At 35.8% G+C, this 13427-nt stretch overlaps 1 protein-coding gene across 5 annotated transcripts in view; it reads right to left on the minus strand.

Moving 5' to 3' along the window:
• Positions 1 to 13427, minus strand: part of LOC150098914 (divergent protein kinase domain 2A-like) — a 416716-nt gene that overhangs the window by 34981 nt on the left and 368308 nt on the right. For all 5 annotated transcript variants that reach the window (XM_090404859.1, XM_090404862.1, XM_090404861.1 and 2 more), the window contains 2 exons: positions 9130 to 9300; positions 3529 to 3661 (listed from right to left, as the gene is read on the minus strand). In XM_090404859.1, coding sequence (XP_090260985.1) covers positions 3529 to 3661; positions 9130 to 9300 — 304 coding nt within the window. The remainder of the gene's footprint in view (positions 1 to 3528; positions 3662 to 9129; positions 9301 to 13427) is intronic.

Below are 13427 nucleotides of genomic sequence, written 5' to 3' on the forward strand. Positions count from 1 at the left end.
TATGCAGTGCAGCCACTGTAAGACTTTTATATCGCCATACTTGAGCATTTTTTATTATTATATCACACCTCCAGGGAGTCCAAAGACTCTTTGAGGGAAGGCATCAACTCCACAACTCTGCATCTCACTACTCCACCAACCTTCATCATCTAACACCAACAACACCATCTAACACTGACTACCACCACTAGTGCTTTCACAGACAATCACAAACATCCATGCCCACAGCAGTATTCAAACCCACAGCCTTTTGGCTGGAGAGCAGATACACTAACCACTTGGCCAACCAGTCTGCCAAAACGGGCTCGCCCAGGATTTGAACCCAGGACCTCTCTCGCACCCTAAACAAAAATCATACCCTAGACCAACGAGCCACGGTCAAATATCATCTACTCCAGCCGCCTTTCCACATTTCACACTTTTGATTGCTTTTTCTACTTCAAGTATGGATATGTATTCCTGATTGCATGCCTAGTCAGTGTTTTTTACCACTGTGCTGTCACTGATTGTTTCATTTAGTAATTTCAGTCTCTAGTCTTTGTTCAAGTGTTTTATTTCTAAACCAGCTCCCAGATCCATAAGTTAAAGTTGGTTTGAATACTGTCTTGTATACGTCTAATTTAGTGTTTTCACTAATTTCTCTCTTATTCCATAAATTTATTCAGTTGACTTCCCACCATACCAGCTGTGTTGATTTGTTGTCTATTTAGTATCTGAAATGTTTTACTTGTTCTATATCCATTCACAATGCAGTCAATATTTTCAATGTTTCTGCTTATTTTCATTACCTGTATCTTGTTATTGCTAACATTCATACCATATCTATTACAACGGTTATTCAATTTAGTCAGGGAATCTTGCAGACTTGTACTGGATTTATTTATAAGTATAACATCATCTGCATAAAGTAGAGCTGAGATTTACATCTCCAAATTTGATATCAGGTTTAATACCACTTTCCTTTATAATGTGATCCATATAGATAATGAATAACAGATGGGATAATATACATCCTTGTCTGACACCAGATTTAACATTAAACCATCTTCCTGTACTTCCTTCAATTCTAACTGCTGACTTAGAACTCAAATAAAGACTGAGTATTGCTTGAAATACTGGCCCATTGACACTTTACAACTGTAGTGTTTTGAATAGCTTCTCTTTCTCTCTCTCTCTTGGCATCTTGTCATATGCTTTTTCCAGATCTACAAAACTTAAATACAGATCTTTGTTATATTCCATGATTTCTCAACTATTTGTCGTAAAGTGAAAATCTAAACAAGAATCCTAATCCTTGTTCTTCACCAAGCTTCTCTTCCACACTCCTTCTCAACTGTTTCTCAAGTATGCTGGCATAAATCTTACCAGGAACACTCAGTAGAAAACTCTACTGAGTTCAGTTTATTTCCCCTTTTTATATGGATACTATGAGAGCTCTACTCCAATCATCTGGAATTCGTTCCTCTGTCCAAACCTTCTGAACTATGCAGTGCAGCCACTGTAAGACTTTTATACTGCCATACTTTGGTAAATATCATCTACTCTAGCTGCCTTTCCACATTTTAGGCTTTTGATGGGTTTTTCTACTTCAAGTATGGATATATATTCCTGATTGCATACCTAGTCAGTGTTTTTTTACCACTGTGCTGTCACTGATTGTTTCATTTAGCAATTTTTCGAAGTAATTACTCAATTCTTCAAGGATATCTTTTCCTCCAGTTTTCATGTCCACTTCATCTCTAATTCCTTTTACAGCACTCTTTCCTCCATTTCTGAGATTTTTCAACTACCTCCAGAATATCTTTCCACCTTCTTGATATTTATATTCTATATAAATTCTATTTATAGAATATAAATATAAATTTACATTTGTCTCTGTATTCTCTAAGAGCACAAGCCGAATTATTTGCCAGGAACTTTTGATATGCTTTCTTCTTTTCCTTCACTGCCTCTTTAACTTCCTGTGCCTACAATTAAGTTCCGAGTTTTCTATCCTTGCAGACAACCTCACCACATGCCTCTCTGGCTGAATCAACCAATGTTTCCTTCAGGGCTTGCCACTGAAATCTTGAAGGTTTGGTTCCTGTTCTCAAACTCTTTCATTCTTTCTTGAATAATGTTTGCATATTTTAGATTCCAGTTCACATCTAAGAGCTGCTCACCTTTTATTCACTTTAAAACTTTCTTACATGTTCTTCTTTTCAATATGAAATTCAATTTTATTCTACTCGAAACTAAAATGGTGATCACTTCCAATTTCAAATCCTCTGTACACCTAATGTCCTGCACCAAAGATAAAATATCACTATCGACAATAACATAGTCAATGAGACTTTTCTTATTCCTTGCTTCTTCTCTCTAGGTAAATTTATACACATTTTTATGTTGGAACATGGTGTTAGTAATAACCAGTCCATGTCCTGAGCAGAAATCCAACAGGTATTTGCCGTTATTATTAGCTTTGCTCTTTTCTCCAAATTTTCACAAAACATTTTTGTATGTCTGACAATCATCATTTCCTACTCTGCTATTTAGACCCAACAAGGACCAACTTTTCATTTTTCATTGTATCGGTTGCTTTCTCTAAAGCCTCAAAAAAAAATCCCCCAATTGCTACCTTAGTAGAACTTCCTGTGAGAACCATAGGCACAAATAAGTCTCATTGTCCAGTTCCCCATTCTGATAGCTGCCCACATCACTCTACTTAATATTGCCTTCCATTCAAGAAGATTAGCCTCACATTTAGTGTTGAATACCATAGCTACTCCTTCTTTTCCCTGATTGTTATTGCCTGAATATAACATTTTGTATATATTGCTCAGAAAGATGTCACTAGTTTTTTGTCTTTTTTGTTACATCACCCCTAGTATGTCGATCTGGTACTTATCCAATTCCTGAGCTAGCTCCATTTCTTTGTCATTGAGGCTTCTTATGTTGATAGTACTGATCTTGAACTCTGGTGGTGATGTTGAGTTGGAGTGTGTTTTAGGGTTTGTTCTTCCAGTAGCTGACTTTTCGCTGCGCACCCTGTTTCCCTGGCCAAAACATTGGGGCCCTTGTTTAACTTGGCAACGCCTCAGCTAGCATGAAATTTTGCCACATTGTACCATCATTTAATATTGTGGTTTAAGCCAATAAGAATACATTTTGGTTGGCTAAATCCCAAATCAGCCCATCCTCGTTTGTTAACTATCCAGGTAGATACCTAACAAGGTGCACCAAAAAGGTGAGGATTTGACATTAGGTCAGAAGCCCTGGTTGGTTTTCTGCATTCCTTTAAAGGCTATGTAGTGGTCTCCTCTCAGTTATACAGTTTTGATCCTTAAGTGCCCCAGTAAAGTCGTTTATTATTATTATTGTTATTAATAATAAACTTTCATGGATTTGTCATTCTAGCATCAAATTTTGATGATGCTAGGACAAAGCTGTGTGTTTTTTAAAATATTTTACAGACATATATAAATGAAGGAACATGACAGCATTCTTTTATAAAGTCAAATGAAATAAATCATTTCACAAAAGACATACCTGCTGGAAAAACAGCTTTCTCCAAAATCAGAATATCTTTTAAATCTGTGACAATTACTTCTCCATCTTTTGTAACAGCTAAGGTGTCATGAGAAAATTCAGTATACATAAAATACCAATCAGGATCTTCTTCCTAGAGTTTAAATAAATATCAATAAGGAATATTTTTAACATATTAATTTTTTTATTTTTTATGTGCTCTGTTAACTAGAGAAACTAGTTAACAAAGCACATATGCATAATGTCAATTACCTTCTTGAACCTATATTTTTACATTTCAAATGTGCCTAAATTATATGTGCATATTCGTCGTGAAATTATTTAAGAATCCAGAAATAATACATACGATAATGAGCTTTCATTTGTCTGGTCAGTTTGCTGGCCTGGGTGGCTGAGTGAGTAGTGACTCTGTATCTGCTCTTACCAACAGGTTGCAAGTCTGAATCCTAGTATTGGTATGGATATTTGTGATTATCTTTGGGTCTCCGTACTCCTTGGAGATGCCATAAAATAATAATTTTATTTCGTGGTGTGAAGCCACCATCCTGCTTATTGAAGGCCTTAAAGTGACTTGAAAAAGTACCATTTTTGGTCTTCTGAGCAGGATTTCTGGCTTTTATAAGAAAATAAGTAAAATACCAAAAAATCCTTAGTCCACTCACAGTTTATGGCCTTTCGAGGGTGGAGTCATAAAAAGTACTACTGTTCCAGGAGTCAGCTAACATATTTAAGAGTAGAGTATAACTGGTGTTCTTGTTATTTGAGAGTGAGATAATTGAAATCATTATCATTAATTAATTCAAAGTCACAATCAGGAAATCAATCTAACCTCAAAAATGGATCTTGTTAAAATATTCATGCTATTTTTTTTTTCTTAGTATTAACTCATCATATTAAAACAAAATAAAATATGAGTTTATTAAGTCTACTGATTTTGCTGGTGGATTCAAACCAGCATCCTCAGAGAACAAAAACACTATAATCAAGTATATAGCAAAAATAATTCAAAATTATGAAGGAAAAATAAACAAAAGCCTGGTGAGCACTCACTCAGAAGAAAAGAGATGCTGTAATTGTAACTGATGATCATCATCAAATTCCTGACATGTACCACATGTGTGCAGGATACTATGATAGTGTGCGAAATGAGGAGGGTACTAACTTCCTAGAATGTGCTGAAGCCCAAAATTTTGCAGTCATAAATACCTTCTTCAAAAAGAGAACTTCACACCTAAAGTGAAAGACATCTCATTAGGCAATGTAACTACCCAACACTGTTTATTAGTACTAGATACATTGATCAGTCTACACCAACATTGTATAAGACCAATCATATAAAATGGTAGAAATTAACAGAACATGAATCCCAGCTGAAGACTTTACTAGAAGAAACACTGATTGTAGACTTCAATCAAACAGCAAATGACATCAAAACCTAAAATCTGTAACAAAAGCAAAGGTTGCCTCTGCCAAAGCTAAGCATTAAAAACAGATATATGATCTGCTGGACACATCAGAAGGCAAGAAGTTAATATACAGTCTTTTATACAAGACCTAGGGCACATTATAAATATCAAAGATGAAACTGGAAAAATGTTACAAATATTGAAAGATATATTACATTGTCGGCAAAACTACTTTGATAAGATCAGTAAAGAAGAGCTCTCCCACCCACCATTGCAAACAGCCACAGAAGTCCTTGGACCTGTGCCCCTTATCAGCACTTATGAAGTACATATTGCAGTTCATCAAATGAAAAACAACAAGGCCATCGGCCCAGATAATATATCAGCTGAAATCTGGAAGCTACTCTAACCACAATGGTTGACAGTGCTGTTTAACAAGATTATAAACAAAAATGAAATACCATCAATCTGGCTAACCAGTATAACAATTCCCATCTGGAAAGGCAAGTGAGACATTGGTGACTGCTTAAGCTACAGACCAATTTGGCTACTTTCTATACAATGAAGATTTTCGAATGGATACTCAATGCATGCCTTAGAGCCATCGTCGTAATCTTACCAAATCAGTGTGGATTCATTAAAAATTGTGGAACAACAGATGCAATCCATGCCATTCAGCTCTTAATGGAGAAACATCTAAAGAAGAGCATCTAAAAAACATACATATAGCCTTCTTAGATCTGGAAAAGGCATTTGACCATATACCACATGATCTTATTTGGATGGCAGTGAAAACACATTATGTACCTGAAGCTTATGTGCAATGCATAAAAATGCTATATCAAAATGTCACCAGCACAGTATGCTGCACAGCAGGAAACTCTGACATCTTCCCAATAAAGGTACGAGTTCACCAAGGTTCTATCCTCTCACTCCTGCTCTTCATCATTTGAATGGACACTAACCAAGGATATTCAAAAGCCACATCCCTGAACACTATTATATACTGATGACATACTTAACACTACATCGCAAAACAAACTCCTCTAACATCTCGCACAAAAATAGAAAACTCATTTGTATGAGTTTGGAATAAGATTTAACACTAAGACAGAATATATGCAAGAAGGTGACCAAACCGATGGCTTGCTTACAATGGATGTCACGGAGCTGAACAAATGCATCCTGTTCAAACACCTAGGATTCAGCATTAGCTCAAATGGCAATACAACAACAACAGATGCTGAAGTCCAAGTCAATGCTGCCTGGATGAAGTGGCAACAAGTCACTGGAGTTCTTGAAAGAAGATTCCACTATACTTAAAATCAAAAGATTTATAGAACAGTTGTTAGACCAGTAGCCACATATGGAGCTACTGGTCTAACAACAAAATACTGAAAATACTGTCTAACAACAAAGAAACACTAGCAAATCCTAATGCAGAGATGGACGCTTGGCACCACCAGGCTCAAGTGAATACCAAACACCAACATATGTTAGATCCTTGGCATTGCACCAATAACAGAAAAGATGCAAGAGGCAAGCCTAAGATGGTATGGCCATGTGCTATATAGCAATGAAAATTCTGTGGCAAAATTAGCCATGAGGCTTATTGTTGACAGCATTGACCAAGAGGCTGACTTTGGCTTGATCACCTAACTAAAGACATGCATACAGCAAATGTCAATAGTAGAAGTGTTTAAAACACGATGAGTCTCTGACTCCATGGAGGTCAGATGTTAATAATAGTAATTAATAATAGACTGCACAAAATGAAGGAAGCTGTGTATTTGAGTGAACTCTGCCTTAAAGCAGGACAGACACTAGGAAGAAGAAAATCTGGATTGTAGATGACATATATCTAACTGGCTGAGTGGTCAGTATATCCGCTCTCCAGACATAAGGCTGTGGGTTCGAATCCCGTCATGGGCATGTATGTTTGCGATTGTCTGTGGAAATATTAGTGTGGTGGTGGGCAGTAGATGCTGTTGGTGTGGTTCTGGTTCGTTGTAGTTGGTGGATTGAGTAGAGACAGAGTTGTGGAGTAAGCCCTCCCTCAATGAGTCATGGACTCCCTGGAGGTGTCACAATGATAATATCTAATTGACCACTGACATGTAAAATAAACTAATCATGTTACAAGAAGAATCACTGAAAGTTGGTTTGGGGGGAAAAAAGAAAAATGAGAATTGATGTGAACAAGGTACTAAAGTACAATTGAAAATGAAAAAATTGAAACTATTTTAAATTTTACACATATTGAAAGTGTTTCATCTGCAGATAGAGAAGCAACTATATTGCAGATGTTGATATAACGATTCTAAAGATAAGAAGTGCATATGCTAAACTTAGTAGAGTATGGAAAATGAAAAATCTTCTCACAGTTACAAAAATAAAAATATTTCATGCATGTATTGAATTAATTATTTTATATGGAATGTAGTTGATTTCAACAGAAATACAAAGAAAGCTATAAACATTCATAAACCGATGTCAGGGGAGCATACTTCTAAGTTGGTGGCCATAAATTTTGCCAACCTCATTGGCCAAGTGGCAGTGGTGTAGCTAGAGCTTTTGCTGCCCGGGGCAGTCCCCGAGTTTGTCGCCCCTCTCAATACACACCAAAAATACAAAAAGTCAAAACGATGTATAGGGAAATAAAGTAAAACACTGTTTATTTTTGAAGTAAAACTTTAAGTTCAACATTCTAAAATGTTATTTTTCTTGCTTTCCTGTTAGAAAAATTGATGACATTGGCAAAGTCTATTTCATAGTAATGTAGGTAATTCTTAATAAATTTTATTTAGAAAAACTCCACTCACAACTAGCAACACTTACAGCAATTGTGAGGAAAATTCGCAGTAGTATTAGAATATTTGGAACTGAGTTCTTGAGACTGTATTTTTTTTTTTAGAATTAACTGCAAAAGTTCAAAAAGATAAAGTGCCACCAGGGCAGACTGCCCCTTCCACCCTCCCCTAGCTACACCTCTGCTGAGTGGTTAGCTCATCCTCTCTCCAGCCAAAAGGCTGTGGGTCCGAATCCCACCGTGGTCATGGATGTTTGTGAAAATACTAGTGGTGGTGGGCAATAGATGCCGTTGGTGTAGTTGCAGTTCATTGTAGTTATTGGATTGAGTGGTGGAGACAGCTGTAGACTAGGTGCCTTCCCTTGATGAGTCTTTGGACTCCCTGGAGGTGTCACATAATAATAATATATTATTAATACTAAGGAAGAAAAGAACAAATTAACAAAAAAGGCAACCTGGAAATTAGAAAACAAAACTTTAGATAGACTGGATCATCAAGAAATCTGTCATGAAGTCTTAGAATGGAACCCACAAGGAAAGAGGAAGCCTAACTGTCCAAAAAATACATGGAGGAAATCAACTTCAGTAGAGTGTGAGAAGAAGAATTTTGGTAAACAAAGTCCAATAGTGAAAATAAGGAACCAATGGAAAGCATTTACAGACTCCTGATGGAACAGTGCACTTTGCATCCAGGTAACTGTAAAGAGAGAGAGAGAGAGATCTTTTCAGATCAAAATTTCCTGATGTCATAAGAAGCAGCCTTTTTCAGATGCCATAACAACTTACTGTTATAGGGAATTGTTGACTACCTAGTTTAAAATAATCATGCAACCAATTATCTGTTTAATTCTCCCACCCACCCACAAATATACTCCTTGGTGGCAGTTCATCATCGTGTCACAGGAACTGGGCCTTGTTAAATTTTTAAAATTTTGCTATATGCTAAAGAAGTTCATTTCCAACTTAGTCCTTATGATTTTCTTTTCTTTATATGGCAAAGAATTGGCTCTCCAAATGTTATATCCATTTTTTTCTTTTTTTAAGAAAAAATAAAATATATGAAAGCTAATACTTGTTTATTATGATTATTTTCAAACAGTACTGGAAAGTGAAGGGGGGGGATTAAACTGGCAGTTTTTCATGTAGCTGATCTGAAATGATTTTGAAATGTCTAATCAACTATAATGATATATATATTCTTATGTTGAATTCATGACAGTGACAATCTACCTTGTCTAACTTACCTGTGGATTTTGCTATTATGTCAATGACATAACAGTAAAATCCAATGCTCTCAAATAAGTCAGTATAAATGTTTGATCAATAACTGACACAATGAAACAAAACTAACAGAATGCAACTTATTTAATAAAATTGTAACATTACCTCAAAATCTTCCACAATCTGCAAAACTTGTATAGCTAATCCTGCTCTAACATCAAATGGCTCATTTAAATAATCTTTTAAGAAATGGTAGTCTCCTTCAGTAACTACTACTCGACCACAGGTTTCTACACTATTCACAATAGGCATATTGATGTTGTTCTTTACCTGAAACTGATTTTAAAATAAAGTTTGATATTATAATATTTGTAAGAACAATTTACCAAAAACATTTAATAATATTCATTACTTTCATGTAGAATATCAATGAAACAAGGTAAAACACACACTCAACTTTAAAAATTATTAGCACTAACAAATAAATATGCACTGGTCAGGTAGAATCCAATTTGCGTCATTCAACTTATATCTTTTTTCCTTTTCATTTTTTTTTCTCTATAGCCACTACGTGAACCTGTTTTCATATTTATTTCCTGTAACACTAACTAACAGATACTCATGTCAAATGCTAATTAAATTTTCTTCATTCTTATGAAGCTTCTCCAGCCTACTCAAGGTGCTAAACATTTAGCACCTTGAGTAGGCTGGAATACCAATGTTTTCATGTTTATGACTGCCATATGAACTGCATTTCAGACACTGAATACTATGCTAACAACAGGAACACAGGCTGAACAGAAATTTGAATTAAAAAAATATTCTCCAACTCAGTTTATGAACATACAATAATTTATCCAATTAAATAACAAAAATATTTCAAAAACACGTAAAATACTCATGTCCGTGCAGTTAGCTGAGTGGCTATGTGCTTTGCAACCATATGCCTGGGAAAGGAGTGCCCTGGGTTCGATTCCCGTCACTGATGTCAGGAGCTTAGGATATTTCTCAGACATAGCAAGTTAGTCGGTCTTGGGCGACTAACTTGCTATGGATTGCAGGGTTTTTCTCCCCAGTTTATCTGGGATTTTTCATCCCGCAAGCAAGCAAACCAGTCTTGAGAACTCAACACTTCTACAGACATAGGGCTAACCATCTTATCCTTGTGTACGGTTGTGATTAAATGAATAGAAAACCTTTGACGCTGCAAAGTAAAAAGAGGGAAAAAGGAAGAAGAATCAACAACTTATTAAATTGATAATTCCCCACCATATTTTCTGAATGACACCTGTGCCATTTTTCTGATTGCTCCTCAATGCTATAGTTACAAGTCATCTTGATTAGTAGGTGGTAAGGAATACACTAGGAAGAAGTAGGGCATTGATCTATACTTATACTAGTTCCGTAATTATTCAATCTCACTGAGAAATAGATTTTCTTTTCATAAATGTACAGTTAACTGGATTTATAGCATACATACAAGTGCTGTTCCAGAAGGTGTAAATCCACTCAAGAATGGGTTAGTTGAATAGTTAGTTATTTAAGGATCATAAATGAGAGAGAGAGACAGCACAGTTCCTATGTATGCATGTGTTAACACTGGTGTGATGTTAGAGCAAATATACACAAATTATTTCAGTGGGTAAAGAAAGTTTCATAGACAATAATTATCAATTCACAAAGTACATTGGGTAAATGATGTATCAATGCAGTTATGCATGTGTGTATAGTCATCACCCATCTTATTTCAGATGTAAGATAGCTAGTGGTTATCACTAGAATTAACAAGTGAAGCAGCATACATGTGGATCTGCCTTGTCCTGCTCCACCAGGACATGCTCACAAGTATGTAAGTGTCCATTCATGGAACAGAAGTATATATTATTTCTCATAAGAAGTTGATGATGCCATCTTCCCAAGATCTGTTCTAGACAGATGGAAAGCACATTGTTCTGGATAGAAAAAAAATATGAGAACGAAAATTTCTATCCAATAGTGAGAGTGCTGTAAAAATAAACTATATTTATGAATCTTCTTACATTAGTCCCCACACCTAAGAATTCATACAGTTTCATTTAATGTAGCTACGTACTATTGACAAGTGCATACGTGAGGAATAACAGTATTTAGAAAATTAAACTATAAGGTAAGCAGTTATGGAAAGAAAACTCAGTTTACAGCAATGCACAGGATGAAGAATTAGGCAGAAAGAAGACAACAGTCAAGGAATATTAACAGCAGCAATGCCTGAATATGCTTTAAAGATCAAAGCTGGATAACTGGGAAGAAATCTCCATGTCACCTTTTAAGGAATGCAGAGCTGACTGCATCCAATTCACATCTTCTCTACTGTTAGGTATCTATCTAGATACTGAATGAATGAGGATGCACTAGCAGTTTAGAATTTAGCTGACCAAATTGTATTCTTATTGGCTTAAACCATAATGCAAAATGATGGTACAACATGACAGAATTTCATGCTGGCTCATGAACTGCTCAGATGAAAACAACCAGGAACTTGTTTAAGGTCCTGTTGTTTTCACCAGGGAACCATAGTGAACAATGAAGAGTCAGCTGGAACAAATCCCAACTCAGAGTTCAACATTAGCACCATCAACAGAAAAGTAATGGAACTAGCAGATTGGTTGGTGGTTTATTGATGCAAGGACAACAAAGGTTACAGCAATTCATAAATAGTCAAAGACAAATTAGTAAATAATATGTATAAAAATTAAGTTAAGCGATGCAGTATCTATATATAAATAAAATTACAATGAAGGTTACAGCAATACGCAAGGTCAAAGGTTACAGAAGTACATAAATAGTCAAACACATTAGTAAACAATGATCAACAGCACATCAATAATCACAGACACATTAGTAAACAATGCATGCACAAAAATTAAGTTTATCTGCAGCATCATTAAACAAAAGTACATTAAACAAAATTACAGCAAAACACAAGGTCAAATCCTACAGCAGAACATAGTCAAAGATAAACTAGTAAATATGAATGTACAAAAATGAAGTTAAGCAATGCAGCAATTACATATAAATAAAATTGAAGTCAAATGTATTTGTACAAATTAATTCTTTGTAAGAGGTTAAAAACATCATGCAAAATCTGTCTGAATCTGATAACATTTGTCTGAGTGTATATAGCTTGGCTAGATAATAAAAATTTCATTCCCCTCTCTCTCATGTAAAGTGCTGGCACTCCACCAGAATATGACAAATAGTAAGATGCATATTGCATTTCTCTCTCTCTCTCTCTCTCACACACACACACACACACACACACACACACACACACACACACACACACACACACACACACACACACACACACACACAGGTGGGTGGGTCATCAGCCCTCAGTAAAAAGAATGTGTAAGATGACTGTGACCTATGCAGAATAGCCTAACAAGAATAACTTCCTTTCTTCTCTTTCTATTTTGACTAGAATGCCAATGCTTAATTTCAGACTTAATGTGATGTAATTTGTTTGTCAATGCTTCTTGCAATAATTACTGCCAATGAGCAATTAGCTTTGATCTTATAAACTGTCTATAGTCTGTATATGGTACTGTCAAACAGCACATGGAAAAAGTGTAAGCTGATCTAGCACCTGCAGTCTCATTTCAATTAATTCTAATATGGTTGGGAATCCAGCACAAATGAACATCAAAATTAAGGGTTTTCATTCTGTACAACAAGTGTAACACTTCACATAGCACTGGATGTGGATTATTCATAGGAAAGGAGATAGTCTGTAAAGAGCTCAAAGAGTCTATAAATCACACACTTTTGGTAGCAGTTTTCTTTTATATGCACAAGTGCAAGCTGAATGGCATGCAACTCTGTGTATATCAGATGGGATCTGGTTAGAGACAGTAATATCAGAAAAAACACAGCCAACTCAGGTGTCAATTTTTGAGTCATCAGTATAGATGGGAAAGAAATTTGAGCAGGTTGCTCTGTGTGCATTAAACAACTGTAGGCTGACAGATAATGAAGTATCACTTCTGTAGTTGACAAAGTGAGAGGTTGCAAGATGGAATGTAAACCTGCCATTAAGGGATGCTGTTATGTTTAGTGTAGGCAATGTTGTCAACACTTAAACCAACAGCTTGCACAGTCTCTTCAACACACATATGAAAAGGACGTATTGGCAGTCTGATATTGAGTGTAATATTGAGCTTCCCAATGTTGAGAAAAGAGACTAGTCCATGTAGGATAATCTGGAAGAGACTTTATCTTAAGAGGCAACTGTTTCCATCTAAGTGATTGAGCTGGTTCATTTGCTTCAACATAAAGACTGAGTGGGCGATATGCGAAAGGAACCATTAGCTATCTGTACACCCTGATTATGAACGGGATCCAACCATCACAAGTTATTCTACCTTGCAGAACAATAGACTTGAGACCCAGCTTTGAATGTACAGTAGCGAACAAAATAACCC

The sequence above is a fragment of the Typopeltis vanoorti genome, chromosome 15 (genome assembly GCF_054136105.1).
Source record: "Typopeltis vanoorti isolate ZY-2024b chromosome 15, IOZ_Tvanoo_1.0, whole genome shotgun sequence".
NCBI lineage: Eukaryota > Metazoa > Arthropoda > Arachnida > Uropygi > Thelyphonidae > Typopeltis > Typopeltis vanoorti.